The sequence below is a fragment of the Myxine glutinosa genome, chromosome 4 (genome assembly GCF_964187855.1).
Source record: "Myxine glutinosa chromosome 4, kmMyxGlut1.1, whole genome shotgun sequence".
In the NCBI taxonomy this organism is placed as follows: Eukaryota; Metazoa; Chordata; class Myxini; order Myxiniformes; family Myxinidae; genus Myxine; species Myxine glutinosa.
Window position 1 is genome coordinate 148,873,127 of NC_136264.1, and position 27,327 is coordinate 148,900,453.

General features: G+C 43.4%; 1 protein-coding gene across 2 annotated transcripts; it reads left to right on the top strand.

The window, feature by feature from the left end:
• Positions 1-123: 123 nt before the first annotated feature.
• POLR2A (RNA polymerase II subunit A) lies at positions 124-25,223 on the top strand. 2 transcript variants are annotated; one of them, XM_068113732.2, is made up of 31 exons: positions 130-200; positions 362-509; positions 6,269-6,401; positions 6,606-6,742; positions 7,051-7,224; positions 7,465-7,557; positions 9,251-9,439; positions 9,626-9,787; positions 9,922-10,142; positions 10,365-10,497; positions 10,651-10,775; positions 10,968-11,178; positions 11,413-11,622; positions 11,722-11,890; positions 12,033-12,127; positions 12,236-12,439; positions 12,566-12,788; positions 15,596-15,779; positions 15,947-16,118; positions 16,261-16,366; positions 16,510-16,715; positions 16,959-17,183; positions 17,326-17,572; positions 17,770-17,927; positions 20,355-20,459; positions 20,629-20,811; positions 20,915-21,118; positions 21,305-21,491; positions 21,602-21,715; positions 22,553-22,696; positions 22,837-25,223. In XM_068113732.2, the coding sequence occupies exons 2-31, from the start codon at positions 417-419 to the stop codon at positions 23,991-23,993; spliced, it is 5,964 nt and encodes a 1,987-aa protein (XP_067969833.1). In that variant the 5' UTR covers positions 130-200; positions 362-416; the 3' UTR covers positions 23,994-25,223. The 2 variants fall into 2 exon arrangements, with proteins under 2 accessions (XP_067969834.1, XP_067969833.1); XM_068113733.2 differs by having other exon boundaries at positions 124-509; positions 17,827-17,927.
• The last annotated feature ends 2,104 nt before the right edge of the window (positions 25,224-27,327 follow it).

The window sequence follows — 27,327 nt, forward strand, 5'->3', positions numbered from 1 at the left end:
TTGCGGTTAAGCGCTGCTCACGTATAATTTATGATAACATATTCTCAAAAACCCTGTTTTTCATCTCGAGAAACCCCGCAGCCAAGCGGCCTATAAAAGCGCGTGGTGCAACGTTGGGAGTTCAGAACGGAGCAGTTGCTCCTCTAGTGCGGAACTCAGAAGGAGAAAAGAGTAACGCCTCTGAGAGCTTCCGGCGAACTGTGAGGTTGCCAAACTTTAACGGCGGCCTTATAGTCAGTGATGCGTTCGCTTATAGATGCGGCTTACTGTTGTTTTTAAGGCCGGCCATTATAAACGAAGTTCAAAACAGCTTTTTGCATTAACCTAATAGTAATACTCGCACGCTTCTTCTTCCTTCAAGCTGTTGCGCCTCTTCCTCCTCTGACCACCGGTGGCGCCGTGACATCTACCAAAGCATGCCTCACTTCGGACCTACATCGGGCGAAAGTGCCTGCCAACAGCGCACCATCAAAAGAGTTCAGTTCGGAATCCTGAGCCCCGAGGAAATAGTACGTGATATGCTTGGACAACATTGCTCTGATGATCCGGCCGGCGCGTTGCTTTTCACGTGTTTCGTGCCGACCGGCGCCGTTAATGGCAGTCTCAGCTTGTGATGTGGGTCTTAAGGGTTTTTTTTTTTACGACTTTCTGATCTCAACCGTGATCTCGTTTCAATTCGGAATGCTTTCTCGACCATTACATTTAACACTGAGCTTCTGCTCTCCTTAATTTATCACCTTGGTTTCCCCCTCCCCCCCCTTTGTGATCGCACGAAAACACACCGGAACACCTCGCGTCACACACTTCGTGACAACTTTTTATCCTCATTTATTTTCTCACCCGGGACGCTACCGCAGCTTTTGCTTTCACCGCCAACGTCGAGAAAGTTTTGAATAAAGTTTTCTGCGTCCCCTTCCGCGTACGTGAACGTCCATCGCTCACTCGAGTGGTTTAAACGTCGAGAGGACGTGATGGATCGAAGATCGTTTTTGCCTTTTATTAAAGTCTCGCGCGATCTGACATCTGCTGAGCATCCGAGCAAACCCCATGAGATGTGTGATCCACGAGTTTATTCCTTTATTATGTGGGTAGTACATTGGGGTGTAATAGAGAAAAAGGTGTGCTATATCAGGCTGGATCATTTCTTAAACCCGACATTTTAACGTAGAAAAATTGTGCTATATCAGGCTGGATCATGTATCAAACCTACATTTTAACGTAGCAAAAGGTGTGCTATATCACGCTGAACCATTTATTAAACCTACATTTTAACGTAGCAAAAGGTGTGCTATATCACGCTGAACCATTTATTAAACCTACATTTTAATATTGAAAAAGGTGTGCCATATCACGCTGAACCATTTATTAAACCTACATTTTAATATTGAAAAAGGTGTGCTATATCACGCTGAACCATTTATTAAACCTACATTTTAATATTGAAAAAGGTGTGCCATATCACGCTGAACCATTTATTAAACCTATATTTTAATATTGAGAAAGGTGTGCTATATCACGCTGAACCATTTATTAAACCTATATTTTAATATTGAAAAAGGTGTGCTATATCACGCTGAACCATTTATTAAACCTACATTTTAATATTGAAAAAGGTGTGCTATATCAGGCTGAACCATTTATTAAACCTACATTTTAATATTGAAAAAGGTGTGCTATATCACGCTGAACCATTTACTAAACCTATATTTTAATATTGAGAAAGGTGTGCTATATCACGCTGAACCATTTATTAAACCTACATTTTAATATTGAAAAAGGTGTGCTATATCAGGCTAAACCATCTATTAAACCTACATTTTAATATTGAAAAAGGTGTGCGATATCACGCTAAACCATCTATTAAACCTACATTTTAATATTTAAAAAGGTGTGCTATATCAGGCTGAACCATTCATTAAACCTATATTTTAATATAGAAAAAGGTGTGCTACATCAGGCTGAGCCATTTATTAAACCTACATTTTAATATTGAAAAAGGTGTGCTATATCAGGCTGAACCATTTATTAAACCTACATTTTAATATTGAAAAAGGTGTGCCATATCAGGCTGGACCATTTATTAAACCTACATTTTAACGTAGAAAAAGGTGTGCTATATCAGGCTGAACCATTTATTAAACCTACATTTTAACGTAGAAAAAGGTGTGCTACATCAGGCTGAGCCATTTATCAAACCTATATTTTAATATAGAAAAAGGTGTGCTATATCAGGCTGAACCATTTATTAAACCTATATTTTAATATAGAAAAAGGTGTGCTATATCAGGCTAGACCATTTATTAAACCTACATTTTAATGTAAAAAAGGTGTGCTATATCAGGCTGAACCATTTATTAAACCTACATTTTAATATAGAAAAAGGTGTGCTATATCAGGCTAGACCATTTATTAAACCTACATTTTAATATAGAAAAAGGTGTGCTATATCAGGCTAGACCATTTATTAAACCTACATTTTAACGTAGAAAAAGGTGTGCTACATCAGGCTGAGCCATTTATTAAACCTATATTTTAATATAGAAAAAGGTGTGCTATATCAGGCTAGACCATTTATTAAACCTACATTTTAATATAGAAAAAGGTGTGCTATATCAGGCTGAACCATTTATTAAACCTACATTTTAATATAGAAAAAGGTGTGCTATATCAGGCTGAACCATTTATTAAACCTACATTTTAATATAGAAAAAGGTGTGCTATATCAGGCTGAACCATTTATTAAACCTACATTTTAATATAGAAAAAGGTGTGCTATATCAGGCTAGACCATTTATTAAACCTACATTTTAACGTAGAAAAAGGTGTGCTACATCAGGCTGAGCCATTTATTAAACCTATATTTTAATATAGAAAAAGGTGTGCTATATCAGGCTGAACCATTTATTAAACCTATATTTTAATATAGAAAAAGGTGTGCTATATCAGGCTGAACCATTTATTAAACCTACATTTTAATATAGAAAAAGGTGTGCTATATCAGGCTGAACCATTTATTAAACCTACATTTTAATATAGAAAAAGGTGTGCTATATCAGGCTAGACCATTTATTAAACCTACATTTTAACGTAGAAAAAGGTGTGCTACATCAGGCTGAGCCATTTATTAAACCTATATTTTAATATAGAAAAAGGTGTGCTATATCAGGCTGAACCATTTATTAAACCTATATTTTAATATAGAAAAAGGTGTGCTATATCAGGCTGAACCATTTATTAAACCTATATTTTAATATAGAAAAAGGTGTGCTATATCAGGCTAGACCATTTATTAAACCTACATTTTAATATAGAAAAAGGGGTGCTATATCAGGCTGAACCATTTATTAAACCTATATTTTAATATAGAAAAAGGGGTGCTATATCAGGCTAGACCATTTATTAAACCTACATTTTAATATAGAAAAAGGGGTGCTATATCAGGCTAGACCATTTATTAAACCTATATTTTAATATAGAAAAAGTTGTGCTATATCAGGCTAGACCATTTATTAAACCTACATTTTAACGTAGAAATAGGTGTGCCATATCAGGCTGGACCATTTGTTAAACCTATATTTTAACGTAGAAAAGGTGTGCTATATCAGGCTGGACCATTTATTAAACCTATATTTTAATATAGAAAAAGTTGTGCTATATCAGGCTAGACCATTTATTAAACCTACATTTTAACGTAGAAATAGGTGTGCCATATCAGGCTGGACCATTTGTTAAACCTATATTTTAACGTAGAAAAGGTGTGCTATATCAGGCTGGACCATTTGTTAAACCTATATTTTAACGTAGAAAAGGTGTGCTATATCAATCTGTAAAATTTATTACCACCACCACCAAAAGTGGATGGAGGTTATGTTTTCACCCCTGTCTGTCTGTCTGTCTGTCTGTCTGTTTGTCTGTCTGTCTGTCTGTCTGTTTGTCTGTCTGTCTGTCTGTCTGTCAGTGAACAAGATATCTCAAAAAGTTGTGGACTGATTTGGAGGAAACTTGGTGGACAGGTCGGGTGTGACAAGGACGAATCAATTCGATTTTGGTGAAGATCTGAATATGGATTCGGATCCGAGAATTATTTAATTTTTAAGTGATTCTTCACCATTGAGGGACTGGGTGAAAAGCGATATATAACATCTATCTATTATAAAAGGAGCCGTGTCTGTCTGTTTGTTTGTTTGTCGTGTTATAACCTGAGAACGGATTTCAGTAGATCCAACTACGTTGGATTCAGGTAGCTCCCGGGAGTGTTTGTGATCCCAAATTTTTTATTTTTATTTTTTTATTTTTTTTTACGGGTACATGGACATGCGTGTCAAAACTGCAAATGCCAACACGTGACGTGACGTTGGTTATCCCTGCACCGGAGAGCAGGATCTTCCAGGAATCCTTTTTTTTTTTTCCCCCCCATAGATTAGCCATCGCAGCAAAGATTGGTATTTCAGTCAGCGAAGCGACAGGTCTTCTATTCTAGTGATATTTAAACTAGGAACGGCACTCGGTAGAGCACATACCTCCGCCGGGCTGAGCAGTTTATGTTTTGTATCCCACTGATAGGCCGGATCTGGATCCGGTCCTGAACCAAAATCTAATCGACTTGTTCTTTTCACCTAAACAACTCATCCACCAAGTTTAGTCATAATTCGTCTTTAACTTTTTCAAATATCTTGTTATATATCGCTTTTCACCCTATACTATCTCTCAATGGTGAAGAATCACACTTAAAATGAAATAATTCTCATATCCGAATCCATATTCAGATCTTTACCAAAATCTAATCTTTTCGTCCGTGTCACATACACTACCCCTCTGTCAAATTTTGTCCAGATCCGTCCATAACTTTTTTAGATATCTTGTTCACAGACAAACAAACAAACAGACAGAGTGAAAACATAACCTCTCTCCATCCACCTATGGTGGCGGAGGTAAAAAGTTATGAATGACATGACTAAACTAGGTGAATGAGTTGGTTAGGTGACGAGAACAAGCTGATTAGATTTTGTTCAGGTCCGAATGCAGATCCGGCCTATCATTGGGATACAAAACAAACTGTTCAGCCTGGCAGAGGTATGCGCTCTACCGAGTGACGTTCTAGTTAAACCTATATTTTAACATGGAAAAAGGTGTGCTATATCAGGCTATACCATTTATTAGTCCCCTACCGGTGTACACCGGAGGGGACTATAGGTTTGCACTCCGTCCCTCCGTCTGTCAGTCAGTCAGTCAGCCCGTCAGTCCGTCACGCAAAGCACAGCTTTCCGGACTTTTTTTCTGAACGCTTAATGCTAATGATTTCAAACTTTGCACATGGTTTCCTCATGATAAGTTACAGATCAAGTTCGAACTTCACGACGTTTCGGTCATTTTTGACAAAGTTATAGCACTTTGAACTTTGGTAATTTCCCCAACAGTTTTACGGACTGTAATTTGGAGTGCGGTAAGTCAAAGCTGTTAATATTCCTTGTGTACAATATGCTGTAATCGTGGACTGTTCTTTAAAATGCTTTCCTAGAATAAGCATCAAGTCAAAAACGTTTTCACTGAATTTTGTTTCCATTGACACATTTCTTCATATCAGGCAAGAATACATTGAATTCACATAGTTTACCAATAAATCAACAATACATCTAGGGAGGTTGGAGTGTCACTTTACCATATGCTTCTGTGCGTATAATCTGCGTGAATACTTCTTTAAATATTATGTATCTGATACTCTGCCCGTTTAGCAGTATATACAGTACGCGTCAGAAGTAACCTAGCTTCCACGGTCCGCGGATAACCCGGTCAGGATAACCCGGCCTCACATCATCCGCGCCGGCGCCCACATTCAACCGGGCATAAATTTGCATATTTAATGAGGTTCGTCTGTCACACTTTGGTTTCCGTGCGATAACTCCACCAAATATTGAATGATTTCAACAAAAAAATTTGCACACATGTGTCTCGGCATAGCTCGGATCAAGTTTGAAAACCAGCATCAACTGGTGGAACAACTCGGTTTTCTTTGTAATGACGCTTTAAAATTCGCCCATACCAGCTAAAGAATGGTTTATAGTTTTGGATTGAACACTTATCAACGAGGCGAGGCGTATACACCGGAGTCCCCTACGGTAGGGGACATGTATTGCAGCGCAATACTCAGAATGCTTGTTAAACCTATATTTTAACATTGTCACAAATTTCATTATTCTGTGGCCAATCGTCGATTATACTGGGCCATTTCCCATTTCTCTTCTAAATGCCCCACAATTGCCCACCCCAGAAACGAATGTCTGTCACTGAGGGGGGCATGAGGTATCCCGAGACCACCGAGGGAGGCAAGCCCAAGCTCGGGGGTCTAATGGATCCGAGGCAAGGGGCGATTGAGAGGACATCGCGATGTCAAACATGTGCTGGTGCGTTCATTGCTGTGTCCACACTTGCTATTAACCTCTCCTTGATATCAATCCTTGTTCTTTGCTGTGTCTTGAGGTATTATATGATTTTCTTTCTTATTTTCAGTCGATGCAGAAAAATATAAAGACATCTCCGATTTGATTGTCTTCTTCCTAATTCAATTTTCTGCTACGGGTAGAGACCTGCTTGGTTGTGTTACGCAGGCAACATGACCGAGTGTCCTGGTCATTTTGGGCACATCGAGCTGATCAAGCCGGTGTTCCATGTGGGCTTCCTAAACAAGACAATCAAGATACTTCGTTGTGTGTGCTTCTTCTGTTCTAAGTTACTCGTCGACACGGTAAATGACGTGAATGCTGCTAATGCATGGTTGCTTCCACTTATTGAAACACTGAGGCTTTTTAATTTATTATTTTAAAAGCACTCTGTCTTCTTTCTTTATGCTTGCACGGTTATGCAGGTGGCCCCGGATGATGGGCATTAGAGGGTGTAGCCGAGAGCACGGTGGACAATTAAAACCCAGAATGAAGTCCTTATGTTATCCATCTTGTTCACTCAGTTTATTTTTGGGGTTTTTTTTAACTGAAGGAATTCAAATCTACATGCGGTGCATAACATTGGTTGATCTTTTGTTTGTTTTTAACACAGAGCAACCCAAAGATTCGTGATATCCTGTCCAAGTCGAAAGGACAGCTGCGCAAGCGTCTGACCAATGTGTACGAGCTGTGCAAGGGCAAGAATATCTGTGAAGGGGGTGAGGAAGTGGACTCTAGGTTTGACTCTGAGACGTTGCGTGAAGGGGAGGACGAGGGACACAAAAAGGTATGGTGTCATGCTGACAGGTTTTTAAAATGCTGTTGGAGTATTTTGTGAAAGTAGCATTTCTAGATATGAAGTGAAATGGTGCAATGAAAAGAGTCTTCTCAATCAGAGTGAATATGAGGTCATTCTTTGGGGCTTTATTGGGGGGTGGAGGAGAAGAGTGTGTGGCGTTGGGTTGAAAGATAAATATTGAGTTGATTAGTAAATGGTAAAATTTGAAGCTTGTAATTATTTTGGCAGAGCCATGGTGGTTGTGGACGTTATCAACCGAGGATCCGTCGCACAGGCCTTGAGCTTGTGGCAGAGTGGAAGCATGTTAATGAGGACTCGCAGGTAAACATCCCTTCCACTCAACATCCTTTTATTACTGCTGCTGCCGCCTGGACCACAATTATTTTCAGTCACTAAAATCGCAAACAGTTAACACCCAGGTGAAAGGAAACTGCTTGGAACTTCCTGTCCAGTGGCCCGGATTCGCATTACTGTATTGCATTGTGTAGATTTTATGCAATTAAGCTCCGTCGATATCATTCCAAGCAAGAAACGTACTGTTTTTAAGGATATTATAATGGACACAAACAACAGGCACGAAAAAATTATTGTCGCGTGTTAAATAAGGTGGTGTAAAAGAGACTGCACAACAGCAGTAAACTTCTGGGAATAATTTTTTTTCAAACAACCTTCACAATCTTTATTTTATTTTAATTGAATTATACACTTGAACACTGCAGCGCACAAATTGCTTTTTTGGCACTTTCAAAAACCGTCCGTTTAGCAGTACAGTCAGATCCCGACATTCGCGGGGGATACGTTCCTGGATAATGTCGTGAATGTCGAATCTGCGATTGTCAGATCCTTATTTGAATGGGGGCAAATATAAAAGCAAGGGATGCAGGTAACGATGAGGGGGAGGGAGAACTCAAAGGATGGACAACGTGGATACACAAGCAAAAAATTTGGGAGGGGTGGGGGTGGTTTAACTGGTGTAGAAATTATTTTGGATGGGGGAATGACTTGAGATAGTGGTGAACAGCTGTCTTGAAGACCTGGAGGAAGAATGAGATTGATGGGAGTATGAAAGGTTGTTGCACAGGTGGGAAAAAGAGGGATAAATGACTGGAGGTGAGCAGTGGGTCTGGATTTAGGCAGTTTCACTGGGAGGGGGTTGCTGCTGGACTGCGTGCGTCCTGCAGATACCTGAGGGGGACAAAGTACGGAGTAGGTAGAGGGTGCAAATCTTGACAAGGCGCCACCGGGTTTCAGAGGTTTGAAAGAGACAAGTTTGAAACTCATTCTTGAGATTGGACAGATGTTGTTTTCTGGCTCTCGTGAGAGTAGACACACACTTGTTGCAAGCTTTGTGGAATGATCTGAGGTTGTATTCAGTTGGTATTGCCTTCGAGGGGGAGAATGCAAGTTGTTTTAAAGCAACTCACTCCCCACAGGATTCAGATTACCAAGAGTGGGAGGCTGGATAGTATAATTGAAGATGAGATGGGATGAATCTGTGCATAAGAGAGAGCAAGTTTCTGTGGAAGAATTCTAACAGCGGTGGTCGATATAGGAGACCAGTCCTGATGAGGTAAAAAAAAAAAAAAACCGTGAATGTAGAAGCAGGTCACATGTTATGAACTGCGAATATGAAACAAAATATTACGGCATCTTACGTTATCTCAACCAATAAAATTTTCCGCTTGCAGACTTCTCAAGTCCTTTTTTCTCAAGATTCCATGGGGTAAGGTGTTTTATGAACTCCAGTTATCACAGGTCCATATTTGCAGGTGACAAACAGCTAACAAGATGTTGCACAGCCATAGATGATACCAAACCTCATATCCTAGTTTAAAACTGCATGGATACAACTTTTTCTACGATGCAAACTTCAAAACCCCACTTTTTCTACGATACAATCTAGCATCCAAATCAAAGGAGAGTTTTGCATGTAATAATTTTCCCATGTATATATCCTTTGAGCTCCAAGTCATTACAGCTCTCCAATAATGGATTCTGACCCTCCACAAAACAGGAGAAGAAGCTTTTTGTGAGCGCAGAACGTGTGTATGAGATCTTCAAGCGCATCACTGCAGAGGAATGCACCATCCTGGGCATGGACAATCGCTATGCCAGGCCAGAGTGGATGATTGTCACGGTGTTGCCTGTGCCCCCACTCGCTGTGCGCCCCGCTGTTGTCATGCAAGGCGCCGCGCGTAATCAGGTACTTAGGTTGGGCACGAGGTTGCTATGAACCCTTTGACTGCTTGTATTGGGACAATGGTGACAAGTGGTGGGAAAGTGGGCAAAAATATAACTTTGGGTTTGGTTAATGTTATTATGGAAGCGAGTCATTTGTTATATATAATTGGCAAACCTCGTGCTGTTCCTCCTGCGGCTGATCCCCTAGGATGACTTGACCCATAAGCTTGCTGACATTGTCAAGGTGAACAATCAGCTACGGAGGAATGAGCAGAACGGCGCCGCAGCACACATCATTGCTGAAGACGTGAAGCTTTTGCAATTCCATGTGGCCACCTTGGTGGACAATGAAATGCCCGGCTTGCCTCGGGTGCGTGTATGGGAGAGGCTGGATGAGTGTAAAATATGCGAGCAAGAAGGCACGTCACAGGAAGTTTTTTTTTTTTTTTAATGGGCCGCACCGCAAATTGATCACCGATTTGATCACTGTACTTGATCCCACAGGCCATGCAGAAGTCTGGTCGTCCTCTGAAGTCCCTCAAGCAGCGGTTGAAGGGCAAGGAAGGTCGTGTGCGAGGAAACCTCATGGGGAAGAGAGTGGACTTTTCGGCTCGTACAGTCATCACACCCGATCCAAACCTCCAGATTGACCAAGTGGGCGTGCCTCGTTCCATTGCTGCCAACATGACCTTCGCTGAGATTGTGACACCTTTCAACATCGACAGGTATGACAAAGTTGGTGGAGTTTTTGCTTGTTTGGATTGAATGAAATAAACGAGGTAGAAGGAAAATGGATAGATTGTCAAGGCAGATGGAGTTCAGTTTGAATGGGAACTTTATCTTATTATTATTTATTAATGTTGATTATTTTTTTCTTATGCTGCTTGATTAATTTCATTTCTTTACTTTTCCTCCCTAACCTTTTCCATTTTCCTTGGTCTGTTTAGAATGCAGGAACTCGTGCGTCGAGGCAATAACCAATATCCAGGTGCCAAGTACATAATCAGGGATAATGGTGAACGTGTAGATCTCCGATTTCACCCAAAACCCAGTGACTTGCATCTCCAAATTGGCTACAAGGTGCCTTAAATATCTTCATTCCTCATTACTTCTCTGCACACAGCACACTGCACAAAGGATAACCTGCTTGCGTAACCTTCAATCCTCCAACCATAATTTCTCCATTTTGTCATCCTTTTGATCACCTCGTAATTATTCCCCTTGTTCTGACAGGTTGAGCGGCACATGTGTGACGGTGACATTGTGATCTTCAATCGACAACCGACTCTACACAAGATGTCCATGATGGGGCATCGAGTGCGTATTCTACCCTGGTCAACCTTCCGTCTGAACCTCAGGTGATTGGACACATTAATTGATAGCAATGGAAATGTTTTCTTTTTAATAATTGCTGGAAAACATCTCTCATGTTTGTATCAATTCCCAGTTTGTTTTTAGTCTTCCTTTGCAAATATTCCCACTTAAATGTGGTAATTTGGCCTCCTCCATCACTCGTTTCAACACTTCCTCCACTTCCCTTTGGATCCTAGTGTGACGACGCCGTACAATGCCGATTTTGATGGGGACGAGATGAACCTTCACCTCCCGCAATCTCTTGAAACCAAGGCAGAGATCCACGAACTAGCAATGGTCCCACGTATGATTGTCACTCCTCAGAGCAACCGCCCGGTAATGGGAATCGTGCAGGACACGCTCACTGCTGTGAGGAAGTTCACCAAAAGGGATGTCTTTCTGGACCGGGTAGGATCACTGCACTCGAACCTTGCTTCTTCACCCTCAACATTTCAGTGATCGGTTTTATTAACCTTGTCTTTCTGCCTTGAATATAAGATTTAAACGAATATTCTATTCTTATTTGTCAATGTGTAAATGGCATTGGAGCTGTTTCTCATGTTGTTTGTTTTGTTGTTGCCATTTTATAATCTGTGTTTGTGGAACTGCTAATCACACCATTATCCTTGTCTCCTATGGCAGGGTACAGTCATGAATCTGCTGATGTGTCTGTCAACGTGGAATGGCAAGATGCCACAGCCGGCCATCCTGAAACCTCAACCACAGTGGACGGGGAAACAGGTGTTCTCGTTGATAATTCCAGGACGTATCAATTGCATTCGTACACACAGCACGCACCCTGACAATGAAGACGCAGGGCCTTACAAGCACATATCACCTGGCGACACCAAGGTACGACAAGTTGAGGATTCCCTCTGAACTTTTTTGGCGAGTGCTTTTTTTTTAGAGGGTGCAGTTACTTACAAATGGCATTTTTTTGTTTTCATATAGGTAGTGGTTGAGGATGGTGAACTCATCATGGGTATCCTGTGCAAACGTTCGTTGGGGACGTCAGCTGGCTCCCTCGTGCACATCTGCTTCCTGGAGATGGGTCATGATGTCACCCGTCTCTTCTATAGCAACATCCAGACTGTCATCAACAACTGGCTACTCATTGAAGGTCGGCTACAGGACTAAAACTGTTTATTCGTGTCACATGGTTGCATCCATGTAGTTATGAGACCATATGAGATTTTTTTTGTTTGTTTCAATAAATGCCTTTATTATTATAGCAGAGCACTTTTCCATCTCAATCTACTCAGGACACTCGATTGGTATTGGGGACTCCATTGCTGATGCCAAAACCTATCAGGACATTCAGAATACGATCAAGAAAGCAAAGCATGATGTCATCGAGGTTTGAACCACCATTAAATATACCCTTTTGTGTGCCCAACATTTGAGTGCATGTTTCTAGGACCATTTCATGACAATCCCCACAAAACACTGTGTGAATCCTTTCCAGGTGATCGAGAAGGCCCACAACAACGAGCTCGAGCCCACACCCGGAAACACATTGCGGCAAACGTTTGAGAATCAGGTGAATCGCATCCTGAATGATGCTCGAGACAAAACGGGCTCGAGTGCGCAGAAGTCTCTTTCTGAATACAATAACTTCAAGTCCATGGTGGTGGCTGGCTCCAAGGGAAGCAAGATCAACATCTCACAGGTGCCCATAAGTTTGATTCTATGCTGTAATATTGCATGTCATGTTTTATTGTTTTTCTTTACACCTTTCCAATACCATCCGCTCTTGTGTAATGGTGGTTTTTAAGCATGACGATGTCCTTGGTAGGTCATTGCTGTGGTGGGGCAGCAGAACGTTGAAGGTAAACGAATCCCATTTGGCTTCAAGCACCGTACACTGCCTCACTTCATCAAGGACGACTATGGGCCTGAGAGCCGTGGCTTCGTGGAGAACTCTTACCTGGCAGGTCTCACGCCTTCGGAGTTCTTCTTCCATGCTATGGGTGGCCGAGAGGGTCTCATCGACACTGCAGTCAAAACTGCTGAGACAGGTATTTTATAGTTATCTTTTTATTTGTTTTACACACGTTTAGGCTCACTGAGTAACTAATTGACAGAAGGTAGCAGGTTCACAGACTGACAATGGGACAAAGGGGAACAGGTAAGCAACATAACCACATAGAGAAACGTCATTGAGTCTGAAACAGCAAATGGGACACAGGAGTTGGTTGGGAATAAGGGGAAGGGGTTCAGCGAGAGTAGAATAACTTGATCGTGGTTAATGGAGAAAACATTAGGGTGTGATGGGGCAGCATTTTTGAAACACAAGGTGAGGAGAAACAACAGACAAAGGAAAGAGTAGAGGGACGAAGGAATAGAGGTGAGCGTCCAGCTTGTACTTGGGGAAGGTAACTACAGTCATGTGAAAAAGTAAGTACACCCCATGTAAAGTTTTGACTTTTTCAACATATTTCAACATACAGCTATTTGATCTTCATTTCAACAATATTGATAGACAAAGGTGATATAATATAACAAATATCATGAAACATTTACATTTTGTAGTCCATTGTATAATTTAAATAAACATAAATGCAAATTTTGCATGTGGAAAAAGTAAGTACACCCCTACATTTATCACTACTTCAAATACCTAAAATTAGAATCAGGTGCATCAGCTCAGGTGCAAATGATTAGAACATCGTTAGAGAGGATCTTGGAGGAACCTGTCTTATTTAAACCTCAGACATTGAGTTTGGTTTGCTCTTTGTTGTTGAAGTGTGTGGCATCACCATGCCTAGATCAAAAGAGCTCTCTGAGGCCTTCAGAAAGAAGGTTATAGATGCCGACGAGTCTGGGAAGGGATGTAAAAAGATCTCCAAACAATTTGAAATCAATCATTCGACTGTCCGGAAGATCATCTACAAGTGGAGAAGATTCCAAACAACTGCCAACTTGTTCAGGCCAGGCCGCCCCAGCAAGTTCAGCCCGAGAGCAGAACGCAAGATCCTGAAAGAAGTCTCGAAGAACCCCAGAATGTCATCACGGGACATACAGGTAGCTCTTGCCACTGTTGATGTCAAAGTGCACGAGTCTACCATTGGAAAGAGGCTGCACAAATTTGATCTACATGGGAGGTGTGCCAGGAGGAAACCTTTGCTGTCCAGAAAGAACATCAGGGCAAGATTAAAGTTTGCCAATGAACACCTAGGCAAAGACCAGCACTTCTGGAACAATGTGCTCTGGACAGATGAGTCAAAGGTAGAGCTATTTGGCCACAGTACCAGAAGACACGTTTGGCGAAAACCAAAGACAGCATTTGACCACAAGAACCTGATACCAACTGTAAAGCATGGTGGTGGAAATATTATGGTTTGGGGCAGCTTTGCTGCATCAGGGCCTGGGCAGCTCACCATCATAGAATCCACTATGAATTCTTCATTGTACCAGAGTGTGCTTGAGGATAATGTGAGTCCATCTGTCGGAAGGTTGAAGCTCAACCGAAGGTGGACCTTGCAACATGACAATTACCCTAAACATACCAGTAAATCCACCAAGGAATGGCTGAAAATAAAGAAATGGAGGGTTCTGGAATGGCCAAGTCAAAGCCCGGATCTAAATCCCATCGAGATGTTGTGGGGGGATTTGAAACGAGCTGTGCATGCAAGAAACCCCTCAAACATCGCACAGCTGAAAGAATTCTGCATGGAGGAGTGGGCAAAAATTTCTCCCAGTCGATGTCAGAGACTGGTAGACAGTTATAAGAAACGCCTATTTGAGGTTGTTTCTGCCAAAGGGGGGCAATACCACCTATTAGAGCCAAGGGTGTACTTACTTTTTCCACATGCGAAATTTGCATTTATGTTTATTTAAATTATACAATGGACTACAAAATGTAAATGTTTCATGATATTTGTTATATTATATCACCTTTATCTATCAATATTGTTGAAATGAAGATCAAATAGCTGTATGTTGAAATATGTTGAAAAAGTCAAAACTTTACATGGGGTGTCCTTACTTTTTCACATGACTGTATATATATATATATAAATCGATGCGCAGATCTTAAGAGCACAATAATGAACATGACATTTTGTTTAAAGGAACAGTTTAAGGCCAACACGTGAGCACAGACAAAAGATTGAACTAAGAAAGTGGGAAAATATGCGAATGAGTTGAGCAAGTGAAGGAACCAATTGGAAATGAGAACAACCAACAACTGGAAGTATATGAAGATGGAATGGGGCTTGCAGATGCAGTAATGGATAAACGTTTTTATGATGATTTGATGAACAACAAGCATTCTGAGTATTGCGCTGCAATACATGTTCCCTACCGGCAGTCTGTCGTCCGGAAAACTGTTGGGGAAATTACCAAAGTTCAAAGTGCCATAACTTTGTCAAAAATGATCGAAACGTCGTGAAGTTCGAACTTGATCTGTAACTTATCATGAGGAAACCATCTGTAACTTATCATGAGGAAACCATGTACCAAGTTTGAAATCATTAGCGTTAAGAGTTTAGAAAAAAAAGTCCGGAAAGCTGTTCTTTGCGTGACGGACTGACAGACGGACAGACTGACAGACGAAGGGACGGAGTGCAAACCTATAGTCCCCTCCGGTGTACACCGGTAGGGGACTAATAACAGGCAGACACCATCCAATCAACAAATGTTGGGTATGCAGTCAAGTGCCCAGTCAATGCCCACTTTCAATTCATTTTTATCGCAACCTCTTCGCCCCTTCCCCAACTTCTCTCCTCCCTTGCGAGCAGTTATTTTCATGACCTCTTCTGATGGAAGGTTCACCTGTGCGTTCTAATTGTTGATGCTAATAAAGCTATGCATTGCCCGGCAGGCTACATCCAGCGCCGTCTCATCAAGTCCATGGAGTCAGTAATGGTGAAGTATGACGGAACTGTGCGTAACGCCATGAATCAGGTGATCCAGCTGCGTTATGGTGAAGACGGGCTTGCGGCGGAGCATGTGGAGTTCCAGCACCTGTCCACGCTCAAGCCTTCAAACAAGGCCTTTGAGAAGAAGTACGCACCAGATAATGCTAGATAGGCCTCGTGTGCAAAATATAAATTTGTTGTTAACATTAATGGCGGGCTCGACTAAATTTGTTTCTCTCGATTATCCCTGACATTGTGGCATTGGTCTCAAAAAATGGTGACCGTTTATCGCTGGGATTTTGTTTATCTCACAGGTTCAAATTTGACCATACAAATAAGCGTGCCCTGTTACGTTGCCTGCACGAAGATGTCGTAAATGAAGTGTTGGACAGTACCCACATCCAGAACTGTCTGGAACGTGAGTTCGAGCAAATCCGCGATGACCGAGAGGTTCTGAGAGCTGTTTTCCCCACTGGTGACAGCAAGGTATGGTTATTTATTTATTATTTTCTGTATACAGAGTTGACGATCGTGGAGGAGCTGGGATGGTTCTTTCTTGTACTGGTGCCCAAATATCTTGCTGTGGTGTAACTATTCAGCCCACCATATATTTTTCTTTTTCTTACAGGTGGTCTTGCCCTGTAACCTCCAGCGAATGATCTGGAATGCTCAAAAAATCTTCCACATCAATGGCCGTGCCACCACTGACCTCAACCCACTGCGGGTTATTGAGGGTGAGCAATTGTGAGGCTAAGTTGTGCTTTGATTTACTAAAGGAGTGAATTTGGAGGGGGTCTGTTCCAGTGGTTGCATCGTATCGTGTACCTTGCCGAATTCTGAATGACTTCAACCTTATGCTCCTGGTAATGCTCCTCAGGGGTCAATGACCTCACCCTGAAGTTGCAAATTGTCAAGGGAGATGATCCAATCAGCCGACAGGCGCAGCAGAATGCTACGCTTCTCTTCAACTGCCACGTGCGCTCGACGCTGTGCACACGCCGCCTGGCCGAGGAGCACAGACTCTCATCAGAGGCCTTTGAATGGCTTTTAGGAGAGATCGAGGCCAAGTTCAACCATGCTATTGTACGTGTGATGCATGCCATTGCTTTTATCTGCTCCTTCATTTTAGGACAAAATATTGTTTCTTAAATTTAAATGATCTAATTATTTAAATGTGGTAGGCAAGCAATGAGTGTGTATTTTAGTGATATTGATCTCTCTCTCCTTTCTGCATGGAAACCTTCATTCTTTCCCTCCCTTTGGATGTCTGTTAATCTTGACTGGCCCTCCATCTCTCTCTACCTTGCTGTCTCTCACCCAATTCAGGTACACCCAGGGGAAATGGTGGGTGCACTGGCCGCACAGTCCCTCGGTGAACCTGCCACTCAGATGACCTTAAACACCTTTCACTATGCCGGCGTGTCAGCTAAGAACGTGACTCTTGGTGTCCCGCGTCTCAAGGAGCTTATCAACATTTCCAAGAAACCCAAAACTCCATCGCTGACGGTTTTCCTTACCGGGCAGCCTGCTCGGGATGCCGAGAGGGCAAAGGTTAGTGTGACGGTGTATCAAAGTAGCAGGCGTATTTTATGCCACCATGCTGACTTTCATACTTTACCAGAGTTTTTGGACTTGGTTTTGGTTCTTTAAAACTGATGACCATCATGGGAGCTTGGTTTGACCTCTTCCTCAGGACATCTTGTGCCGACTGGAGCACACCACGCTTAGGAAGGTCACGGGCAACACTGCGATCTACTATGACCCGGAGCCTCAGAGCACGGTGGTGGTGGAAGATCAGGAGTGGGTGAACGTGTACTATGAGATGCCCGACTTTGATGTGAACCGCATCTCACCATGGCTACTTCGTGTGGAGCTTGACCGGAAGCACATGACAGACAAGAAGCTCACAATGGAGCAAATTGCAGAGAAGATCAGTGCAGGTAAGCAAAGCTTGAGGTGAAATGTTAAACTGTTCTTGGCAGTGACAATGACGTCGCTTCTTGAACACCTCTCATGGGATCCTTCTCACGAGATGTGTTTCATTATCTCAACCTTCCAATTCCTGTCCTGACTATATGTTTCGTGATTCCGCCGTGTTCTTGTTGAATAGATGTCTGTCTGTCTGTCTGTCTGCCAGGTCTGAAAACGTTTTCCACATCTCCCCCACTGCCCTCCCCTTATTCTTCCTGTCCAGGGTTTGGAGACGATCTCAATTGCATCTTCAATGACGATAATGCAGAAAAGCTTGTTCTTCGGATCCGTATCATGAACAGCAGCGAAAACAAATACCAGGATGTGAGTTTAGACAGAATTGTAATTTTCCGTTGTCGTGGTTGCATCTCTTTTTGAGGCAATGTTTTTTATGGCCGGATGCCCTTCCTGACACCAACCCTCTTAGTCGTCTCTTACGACACGCAGGGATACGGTGTACCTATTCTGACCAGGGTACACACTGGGAAACGTTTAAAACATGGAAATTCTGGGATGGGAGTGCATCAGGGGTCGGTACTAAGTCCACTACTATTTGTAGCTGTGATGGAGGTGCTGGCTCAGAACGTAAAGGAGGGTTTACTGTGGGAGTTGTTGTATGCAGATGATCTGGTGTTGATTGCGGAAAGTATGGATGGACTGAAGGAAAAGATGAACAAGTGGAAGGAATGTATGGAGACAAAAGGTCTGAAGGTGAATATCGGAAAGACGAAGGTGATGGCAAGTGGTAAAGCATGTGGTGAGGTGGAAAGAACTGGGAAGTGGCCGTGTGCTGTGTGCAGGAAGGGTGTCGGAGTGAACTCCATTCAATGTACAATGTGCGCTGAGTGGGTTCATCAAAAATGTAGTGGTCTGAGAGGGTCATTTACCAGTGTGGCAGCTACATTCAAATGTAAGGTGTGCACAGAGGGAGCTGCAGATGGAGGAAATGTTGAGTTGGATCTTGGAGACGGCGTGAAGCTGGAAGGTGTGAAAACATTTTGCTACCTCGGAGACATGCTGAATGGAGAAGGTGGATCAGACTCGGCAACGGTTGCTCGAGTGAGATGTGCATGGAAGAAGTTTCGGGAACTGAGTGGCGTGCTGATGAGGAGGAGAGTGTCGCTGAAGCTGAAGGGAAAGGTGTATGCTGCATGTGTGAGAAGTGTTATGATTTATGGGAGCGAGACATGGGTAATGAACGTAGAGCAGCAATGAAGGCTGGAAAGGGTGGAAATGCGAATGGTTCGATGGATGTGCGGAGTATCGTTGAGAGAGAGGAAGACAAATGATGAATTGCGAAAGATGATGGTAATATTGCCTGTGATTGATGCTGTGAAGAGGAACAGGCTGAGATGGTTTGGTCATGTGTTGAGGAAGGATGAAAGTGACTGGTTGAGAAGAGTGATGGAAATAGATGTAGAAGGAAGTAGAGGACGGGGAAGACCGAGAAAGACTTGGCTAAAGATGGTGGAAGAAGAAATGCGGGCAAGGGGGTTAGGTTAACAAGGAGAGATGCAGAAAATAGGGCAAAATGGAGAAGATTGTCATGGGGACCGCAAGGCTAACCCCCGCTCTAGCAGGGAAAATGGCCTTAAAATGCATGTTGTTGTTGTTGTTGTGGTTGCATCGTTGGATTCGGCATTTTTATCTAAAAAGCATAGAATCAGAATCATCAGAATCATTTTTTTTTGGATAGATACTTCTTACACTGACTTGTTTCCCTTTTCACAAGGTTGCGGCTGCTACTACTAAATGGGCAACGTATTTATAAGTTGATTAACCATACATCAGGGATGTACCTAGGATGGTCTGTCAGGATGTTTGGCTCGTTTTGTGAGAAAGAGAAGCACCTGCCCCCTCTGGGAGCAGTGTTGGGGGGAGGGTTCATGGAGGAAGGGAAAGGGAGGTGGGGCAAAAGGATTTTGAGCTAATAGGCTCAAATATAGGAGTGTAAAGATTGGACGAATTTGGAAGGGGTGAGAGGTGTTGAGGATTTTCTGGGGGACAAGTCAGGAGGGGAGGAGTTTGGGGGCTTGAAGTTGGTAGGGTATTGATGCCTTAGGGTCGGGAGGTGGAAGGGTGAGGACTTGGGGTCAAGGAAGACCAAAGATGGGACAGACTTGGGAGAGGGAGGTTGAGGCTTTGTGGAGGGGGGGGTAGGGGCTAGGGGAGGGGAAGGACCTTTGGTGGGGGAGGGGGTTGAGGAGTTGTCAGAATTGCATGTGTAAGTTTACTCACAGTGGAAATGCAATTGGCGTCGGTCAGTTTAAGGGGGCGGCAAAGCAATCACCCTTCGGGTAATGTGCTCTTTGACTCTAATACCCAAAGATGTTGTGAATTTGAAACCTTTTTTGGAACTTTTGATGGCAAAGTGCTGAATATGAAGCGACTCTTGCAAATCCCTTACGTTTCCGTTCAACCTACCACAGTCACCAGTTACCCCTGCGCCATATCTTGAAAATGTACACAAAGGGGATGCTTTGCCACAACCCCTTGACGACAATGTTACTTTTCAATTTCATGGAGTAAACGCTTTGAAATGGGAAGTATTTCGTCAGGTGCAGATTTTCTGACTTGCGTTAAGTGTTATTGCTTAAATGTTGAAATTGGCAAGGAGAGGTGGAGATGTAGCTCGTATAAAAACTAACGGTACTAAACAAAACACTCAAATTTGCACATGAAGAGGCTGTCCCACTGTGAATTGTAACCCAGATGACGACAACAGCCATTTAATCACTCCTTGTGTTGTAGGAGGAGGAAATTGTAGATAAGATGGACGACGACGTCTTCTTGCGTTGCATTGAGGCAAATATGCTGACGGACATGACTCTGCAAGGGATTGAGCAGATCACCAAGGTATGTTATCATTGTCTTTTATGACATTCAGCCTTTCTCTAATCAATCGTTTGGATTCCTTAAACTGTTGCCCCCGTTTTTTACTATCTATCATTCTGATTTATTTGTATCGTCGTCCCCCACCCCCCCCCCCCCCCACCCCCTCCCCTCCTCCTCCCGCACATCCCAGGTGTACATGCACTTACCCCAAACTGATGACAAGAAGCGCATTGTAATAACGGACGATGGTGAATTCCGAGCTCTTCAGGAATGGATACTGGAGACTGACGGAGTCAGCCTCATGAAGGTGCTGAGTGAGAAAGATGTGGACCCTATCCGCACCACCTCCAACGACATTGTCGAAATCTTCACAGTAAGTGTTCCTTCGGCCTTCGGTTATCTCTTTTGGCTCGTGCCCTTGATCGTCCCATTGCTTGAGCCTTTGTTGCTTCTTTTGTCACTTTCATTCCTCGTAGGTATTGGGTATCGAGGCTGTGCGGAAGGCTTTGGAGAGGGAATTGCACCATGTGATCTCCTTTGATGGTTCATATGTTAATTACCGTCACTTGGCATTGCTATGTGACACCATGACATGTCGTGGGCACCTAATGGCCATCACGAGACACGGGGTCAATCGGCAGGATACCGGTGCTCTCATGAAGTGCTCCTTTGAGGAAACGGTGAGGGGGGTGGGTTATGTCGAAGGTTTGTGTTAAATGTATTACTTTTATGATTTTGCAAAAATTTATTCTGAATAATTACTTTGTACTTTTGATATGAAAGCATATTGAAAGGAAAATCCAAATGATCTGTGATGGTGCAATGAATGAACCCTGTGTTTCATCGAGTTTTTTTTTTCTTTTCAGGTGGACGTTTTGATTGAGGCTGCATCCCATGCTGAGGTCGATCCCATGAGAGGCGTCTCCGAGAACATCATGCTCGGACAGTTGCCTCCGGCAGGCACGGGCTGCTTCGATCTGCTGCTGGACGCTGATAAGTGCAAGCAGGGCATGGAGATCCCCACCAATCTCGGTGCCCTCGGCCTGGGAGCACGTAAGGATTGTTTTTGCTTCTGTGCACCTTCGTTTCCTGAAAATCGAACGTATTGTATTGCTCGCATTCAGGTGATTGATTGACCTTTGTCTTCCTTTCCTTAAATGCAGCGACAGGAATGTTCTTCGGTGCAGTTGGCAGTCCTACTGCTGGGATGTCACCTGCAATGACTCCATGGAACCAGGGGGTGACTCCAGCCTATGGCGCGTGGTCTCCGGCAATTGGTAAACTTCCATCAATTTACCACCTACAGAGCTTTCCTTTTTAGAATACATGGTGCATGCTTGTCACCTTTGAGTTTCTCCCCACTTGAAACTGATACTTGTAGCCAAAGCATTTAAAATGGCAAAGCTGCTGATTCCATTAGTCTCTTTTCAATTGCTCTGTTGAGTTGGTGGGATTTCATCAACTTGGCTTCCTACTATCCCTGCTTACTCTTGGCTTCCTACTATCCCTGCTTACTCTTGGCTTCCTACTATCCCTGCTTACTCTTGGCTTCCTACTATCCCTGCTTACTCTTGGCTTCCTACTATCCCTGCTTACTCTTGGCTTCCTACTATCCCTGCTTACTCTTGGCTTCCTACTATCCCTGCTTACTCTTGGCTTCCTACTATCCCTGCTTACTCTTGGCTTCCTACTATCCCTGCTTACTCTTGGCTTCCTACTATCCCTGCTTACTCTTGGCTTCCTACTATCCCTGCTTACTCTTGGCTCCATTGTCCTCATTGCCACAATTTGATTGATGCATTGTTTACCTTTAAAAAATATTCAATGTCTTTCTTTCTCTCTATAAATTGTGAAACAGATAAATACTTTTAGCTTTCACTTTCGCTTAGTTGCAACCTTTGCTTTGTCTGACATGTGCAATACACACCATATGCATGTCTGCGTGCACACGTGCACGCACACACACCAAATAATATACACATAAAACAATATACACATAAAACACACATATAATCTGCACACGCACACATAACATGTGCACGTGCATACAACATGTATGGAGACATTTATTTTCTATTTTTGAGCTTTCTCATGATCTATATTATTCCATGCAGGAAGTGGTATGACACCAGGTGGTGCTGGATTTTCTCCAAGTGGAGCTTCAGAGGTCAGTGGCTTCAGCCCCGGTTACTCCCCAGCCTGGTCTCCGACCCCAGCTTCTCCTGGCTCACCGGGACCTGGCTATGTCCCATCACCAGGTAAGCCCTCCATCCTCTTGTTCACCAATGTCTTGCTCATTGTGACTCCTCATCCATTGTTCCCCATGGGTCCTGCAGCCCAATGAGTCATCTTAACCTTTGTCTGTGCCCCCTCCCCCCTCCCTCAAACTTTTCCACAGGAGGTCCTATGTCCCCCAACTATTCTCCAACATCACCGGCATATGAACCTCGCTCTCCTGGGGGTTACTCACCTCAAAGCCCATCCTACAGTCCTGCCTCGCCCAGCTATTCACCTACCAGTCCCAACTACTCTCCCACTTCACCATCTTACTCTCCAACATCACCGAGCTATTCTCCGACATCTCCTTCATACTCTCCGACATCTCCCTCATACTCTCCAACTTCTCCCTCCTATTCACCTACTAGTCCTAGCTACTCACCCACGAGTCCCAGTTATTCACCAACATCACCGTCTTACTCTCCAACTTCACCCTCTTACTCTCCAACATCACCCTCTTATTCTCCAACATCACCCTCTTACTCACCGACCAGCCCCAGCTACTCTCCCACCAGCCCCAGCTACTCGCCAACCTCTCCTTCCTACTCTCCTACCTCTCCTTCCTACTCTCCGACATCTCCTTCATACTCTCCGACCTCTCCTTCCTATTCACCCACCAGCCCCAGCTACTCACCAACCAGTCCTTCCTATACACCAACCAGTCCATCATACACTCCACAGAGTCCCTCTTACTCACCTGCCTCCCCTTCTTACACTCCCACATCACCTTCCTATTCCCCTACTTCACCATCATACTCCCCGACCAGCCCAAGCTATTCGCCTACGTCTCCCTCGTACTCCCCCACCTCCCCATCATACTCTCCTACCAGCCCTTCCTACAGTCCAGCATCGCCAAGTTATGTTGGCACAGGTTACCCACACTCTCCCTCATATTCTCCTAGCTCGCCCTCTTATTCCCCAACCTCTCCCAAGTACACGCCAACGTCCCCTGAATATTCGCCCACAAGCCCAAAGTACACCCCGACCTCCCCAGAATACTCGCCAACCTCACCCAAGTACACGCCAACATCTCCCAAAGGGTCCACGTACTCGCCGACATCTCCCACCTACGCCGGAACTCCAACTACCTTCTCGCCACCCTCTCCCAAGTACACCCCGACCTCTCCCACATATTCTCCTACGTCCCCAACATACTCTCCTACATCTCCCACTTATTCGCCAACATCGCCCAAGGGTTCCACCTACTCACCTACCTCTCCAGGGTACAGCCAAGCCAGCCCCACAATCAGCCCAGAGGACAGTGACGAAGAGAGCTAAAGGCTTAATTTTGGGCTTCAGTCTCCATTTCTTCTCTTGCCGTTTTCGCTTTCTCTGTCCCTCCTGCACACTCAGTTCTGGTGGAGTGACCTAAAGTTGCGCAGGAATTATTTAAAAAAACAAAAAACGTTTTTTTCGTTCTTGTTGGATCATGATGCGGCTGAGAGAAACCGGCCTGTGCACTAGATGGGTCAAAAACACGAGTATCAGCTGGGCTTGCACTAACTGGGCCTGGATTGAAAGCCTTGCCTTGCTGGGATGAAAGGGGCATCCTGTTTTTGCCTACCTGAAATGGACAGGTTAAACGGACATGCCTGGATAGCCCCTCACGTTGCTGACAAGCTGAAGCCTGGCCTTTTTGAACTGTTTTCAGGTTATTTTGCTCTTAAATCTCCACCAGGCCAGTCCATTCTGCAATGTTGTTTGTCTTAAATGTATGGCAAGGCCTTGCTTTAGGTTCTTCTCCTCCCCAACCCTCTCCTTGTGAGCTAGAACGAGTATGGGAAGCAGACACTTGTAAATACGTAAATCTGTGATTCACATTGAAATCAACCAATGAAGGCTTTGGTCAAAGTATTTTTTTTCCTCCTCTTGTACTGTGTAAAATATTAACGGCTGCCCTCGATTCCAAACGGGCAAAACCCACACTGTTGGAATATACGTTGAAAGGCCGCACCGCCCTGACCACGACACCCTTGACGTTGCTCGATTCGTTGAACTGCGATGCGGAGCAACGGCGGCACAATGCGAGCGGAAGCATTGCGCGTTACTTCACAAGCGCTCTCGTTTTATAGACTATCGACACGCAATTAAACTGCGAACATCTTCGCAAAGTGCTTGTGGCTCTTGTGCCGTCTCGGCCCTGGTTGCTGTTATTTAACGTTTACAGTAGTTTTGCATTCAAACGGATCCCGCCACTGATCTGAATGGTCGGTCAGTGGCTCGACATAGCATTTTTGTTCGTTTGTTGTTTTTAAGCTAACGATGGTATAATATTATATTATGGATATGGTGACCATGCTGTGAAATCCCAGCAAATACGTTTTTTGACCGATTTCGGATTGGCTATTTTTTTTTCCCCTTGCAATGGGTGGACAACTTCAGCCCTTTTATTACTGAAATGTTTGCAATCTTTGAAACGTTTATGTCTTTATTTTTTTTTATCTGTTTTTTGACTTTGTACACCTGCAAATGTGCAAACGTCTTCAATAAACCATCTCGACAAAACTTTGTGGTGGACTGCAATGAAATGTTCTCATTTATGTGCGCACACTAACATTTGTTAATGCAACGAGGAGCGTTGGCGTACTTGTTTTTTATTTGAGTACATTGCTTCCAGGAATGAGGTGACTTGCCGGTGACCAGCATTTAATAGATCCATTTCATCATTGACCTCAAATTTTATCACCTGTACTTCTCTCCCCTCCCCTCCCCCCCCCCCCCCCACCCCAAAAGACATCATATGGAACTGGCAGGATAGCTGTTTAGCCTGGGTTTGAATCCCGACCCAGCTATCAAATGGTATCCTGGTGGTTCGCTTGCAGGGCGATTCATCAATGCGAGTCCCGTCCTTCGGATGGACGCCGAGTCCTCGTTCTCATGGTGTGCGCAGCACACACTCTTCGCATGAAAAATTCTAGTGGAGAACCCAAAGTTAGGAAAGATAGGTCTTTATACAGGGATCACCATGTGGTCCCCTTACTCAAAATTGGGACCGAATGTGACGGTTACGTGGATTTGTGTATAACTTTTAATTATATCAAACATCAGTCCAAGCTCTTTTTGGTATTTGATTTAAATGTTTAAACTTGCAATGTTTCATATAGAAACTAGAACGCCAGTTGGTAGAGCACATACCTGCACCAGGTGAACAGTTTACGTTTTGTATCCTGCTAATAGGCCGCATCTGGATTCGGACCTGAACTTGAGATCTTAGGGTCCTGAAGTTTGAGCCCTTGTCAGCAATTGAATTAATACCAGGTGGGTTGACTCAACCTATCATCCTTCCGAGGTCGGCAAAATGAGTACCAGCAGATTGGTACCAGGGGCACTGCATCAGCGGTGCAACCGTGCCCCCAGAAAATGATGCAACCAGCAGCCACAGGCTGCACACGAACCACCACCATGCCACCTAAAATATTCTAGTATGTGGACCTGGATCCGGAGCTTCACCAAAATCGAATGATTTCGTCCTTGTAACATGCCCAAAGTGTCCACCAAATTTCGTCCGAATCCATCTACAACTTTTTGAGATATCCTACTCACAGATAAACAAACAAGAAAGACGTCACGCTGATCTGATCTCAAAAATAGTTGGTGGTTGAATTCAGTTATCTGATCTGTGTAAATCCTATTCAGATTTTTAGTCAATCGGATGAAAATTGAGGATTTCAGAAATGTGAAAAACGTGGTTCACCCTTGGCCTATGTTGACCTTTTCGCCTACGCTGATCTCAAAAATAGCTAATGGTTGAATTCAGTTAGCCGATATGTAAATCCTATTCAAGTTTCAAGTCAATCGGATGAAATTTGAGGATTTTAGAAATGTGAAAAAAGTGGTTGACCTTTTGACTTCAAAAATATATCGGATTTTGTCGGACCACGAACTCTACCATTTGGTGAAGTTTCGTGAAGTTTGGTTTCAAATTGTGACCTGTAGGCAAGTATAAGTGAGCGGACAGACAAACACACACACAAACAAACACAAACCGGAGTGATCAACATACTTGCAAAAAAAAAAATTTGCCAAGTGACAATCAAACAAATTTATTCTGTGCGGACAAATAGACAGACAAACGGACTCAAATGCAATACCCTCTCCTCTGGCGAGGGTAACAATACGAAAATGTAAAAGAGATATGGAAAGAAAAACGGGACAAAAAAGAAAGCCTGAGGGGGTGTTTTGTTCCGACCAATGATAAGGCCCAAAACTTCAGGTTCGCTTTCATTCACCCAGATCGATCATGATTTAAGGTATTTTAGTACTTATTTGTTTATAACTGAAGTGAAGCTGTTACTCAATTATTGGCGATGAAGCAACTGATATTTCCTGCAAAGAACAGTTCGATATTTGTGTAAGGTGGTTTGACGACAGCTACCAAGTACAGAGGGATCAGTGGGATTTGTTGAGGTGCCAGGTATTACCAGTGAAACCCTCACAAAGCGCCTGAAAGATGTCCTGATATGCTGCATTCTGGAGCTAGATCAATGTTGAGGTCAAACATACATGATGGGGCATTTACAGACTTGGCATTTAATATGGAATATTTTTTTTTCCTTGACTTGGGTTTACTTTCTTCACTCAGTATATCAATCTGGTGAGTTTCTTTTACACT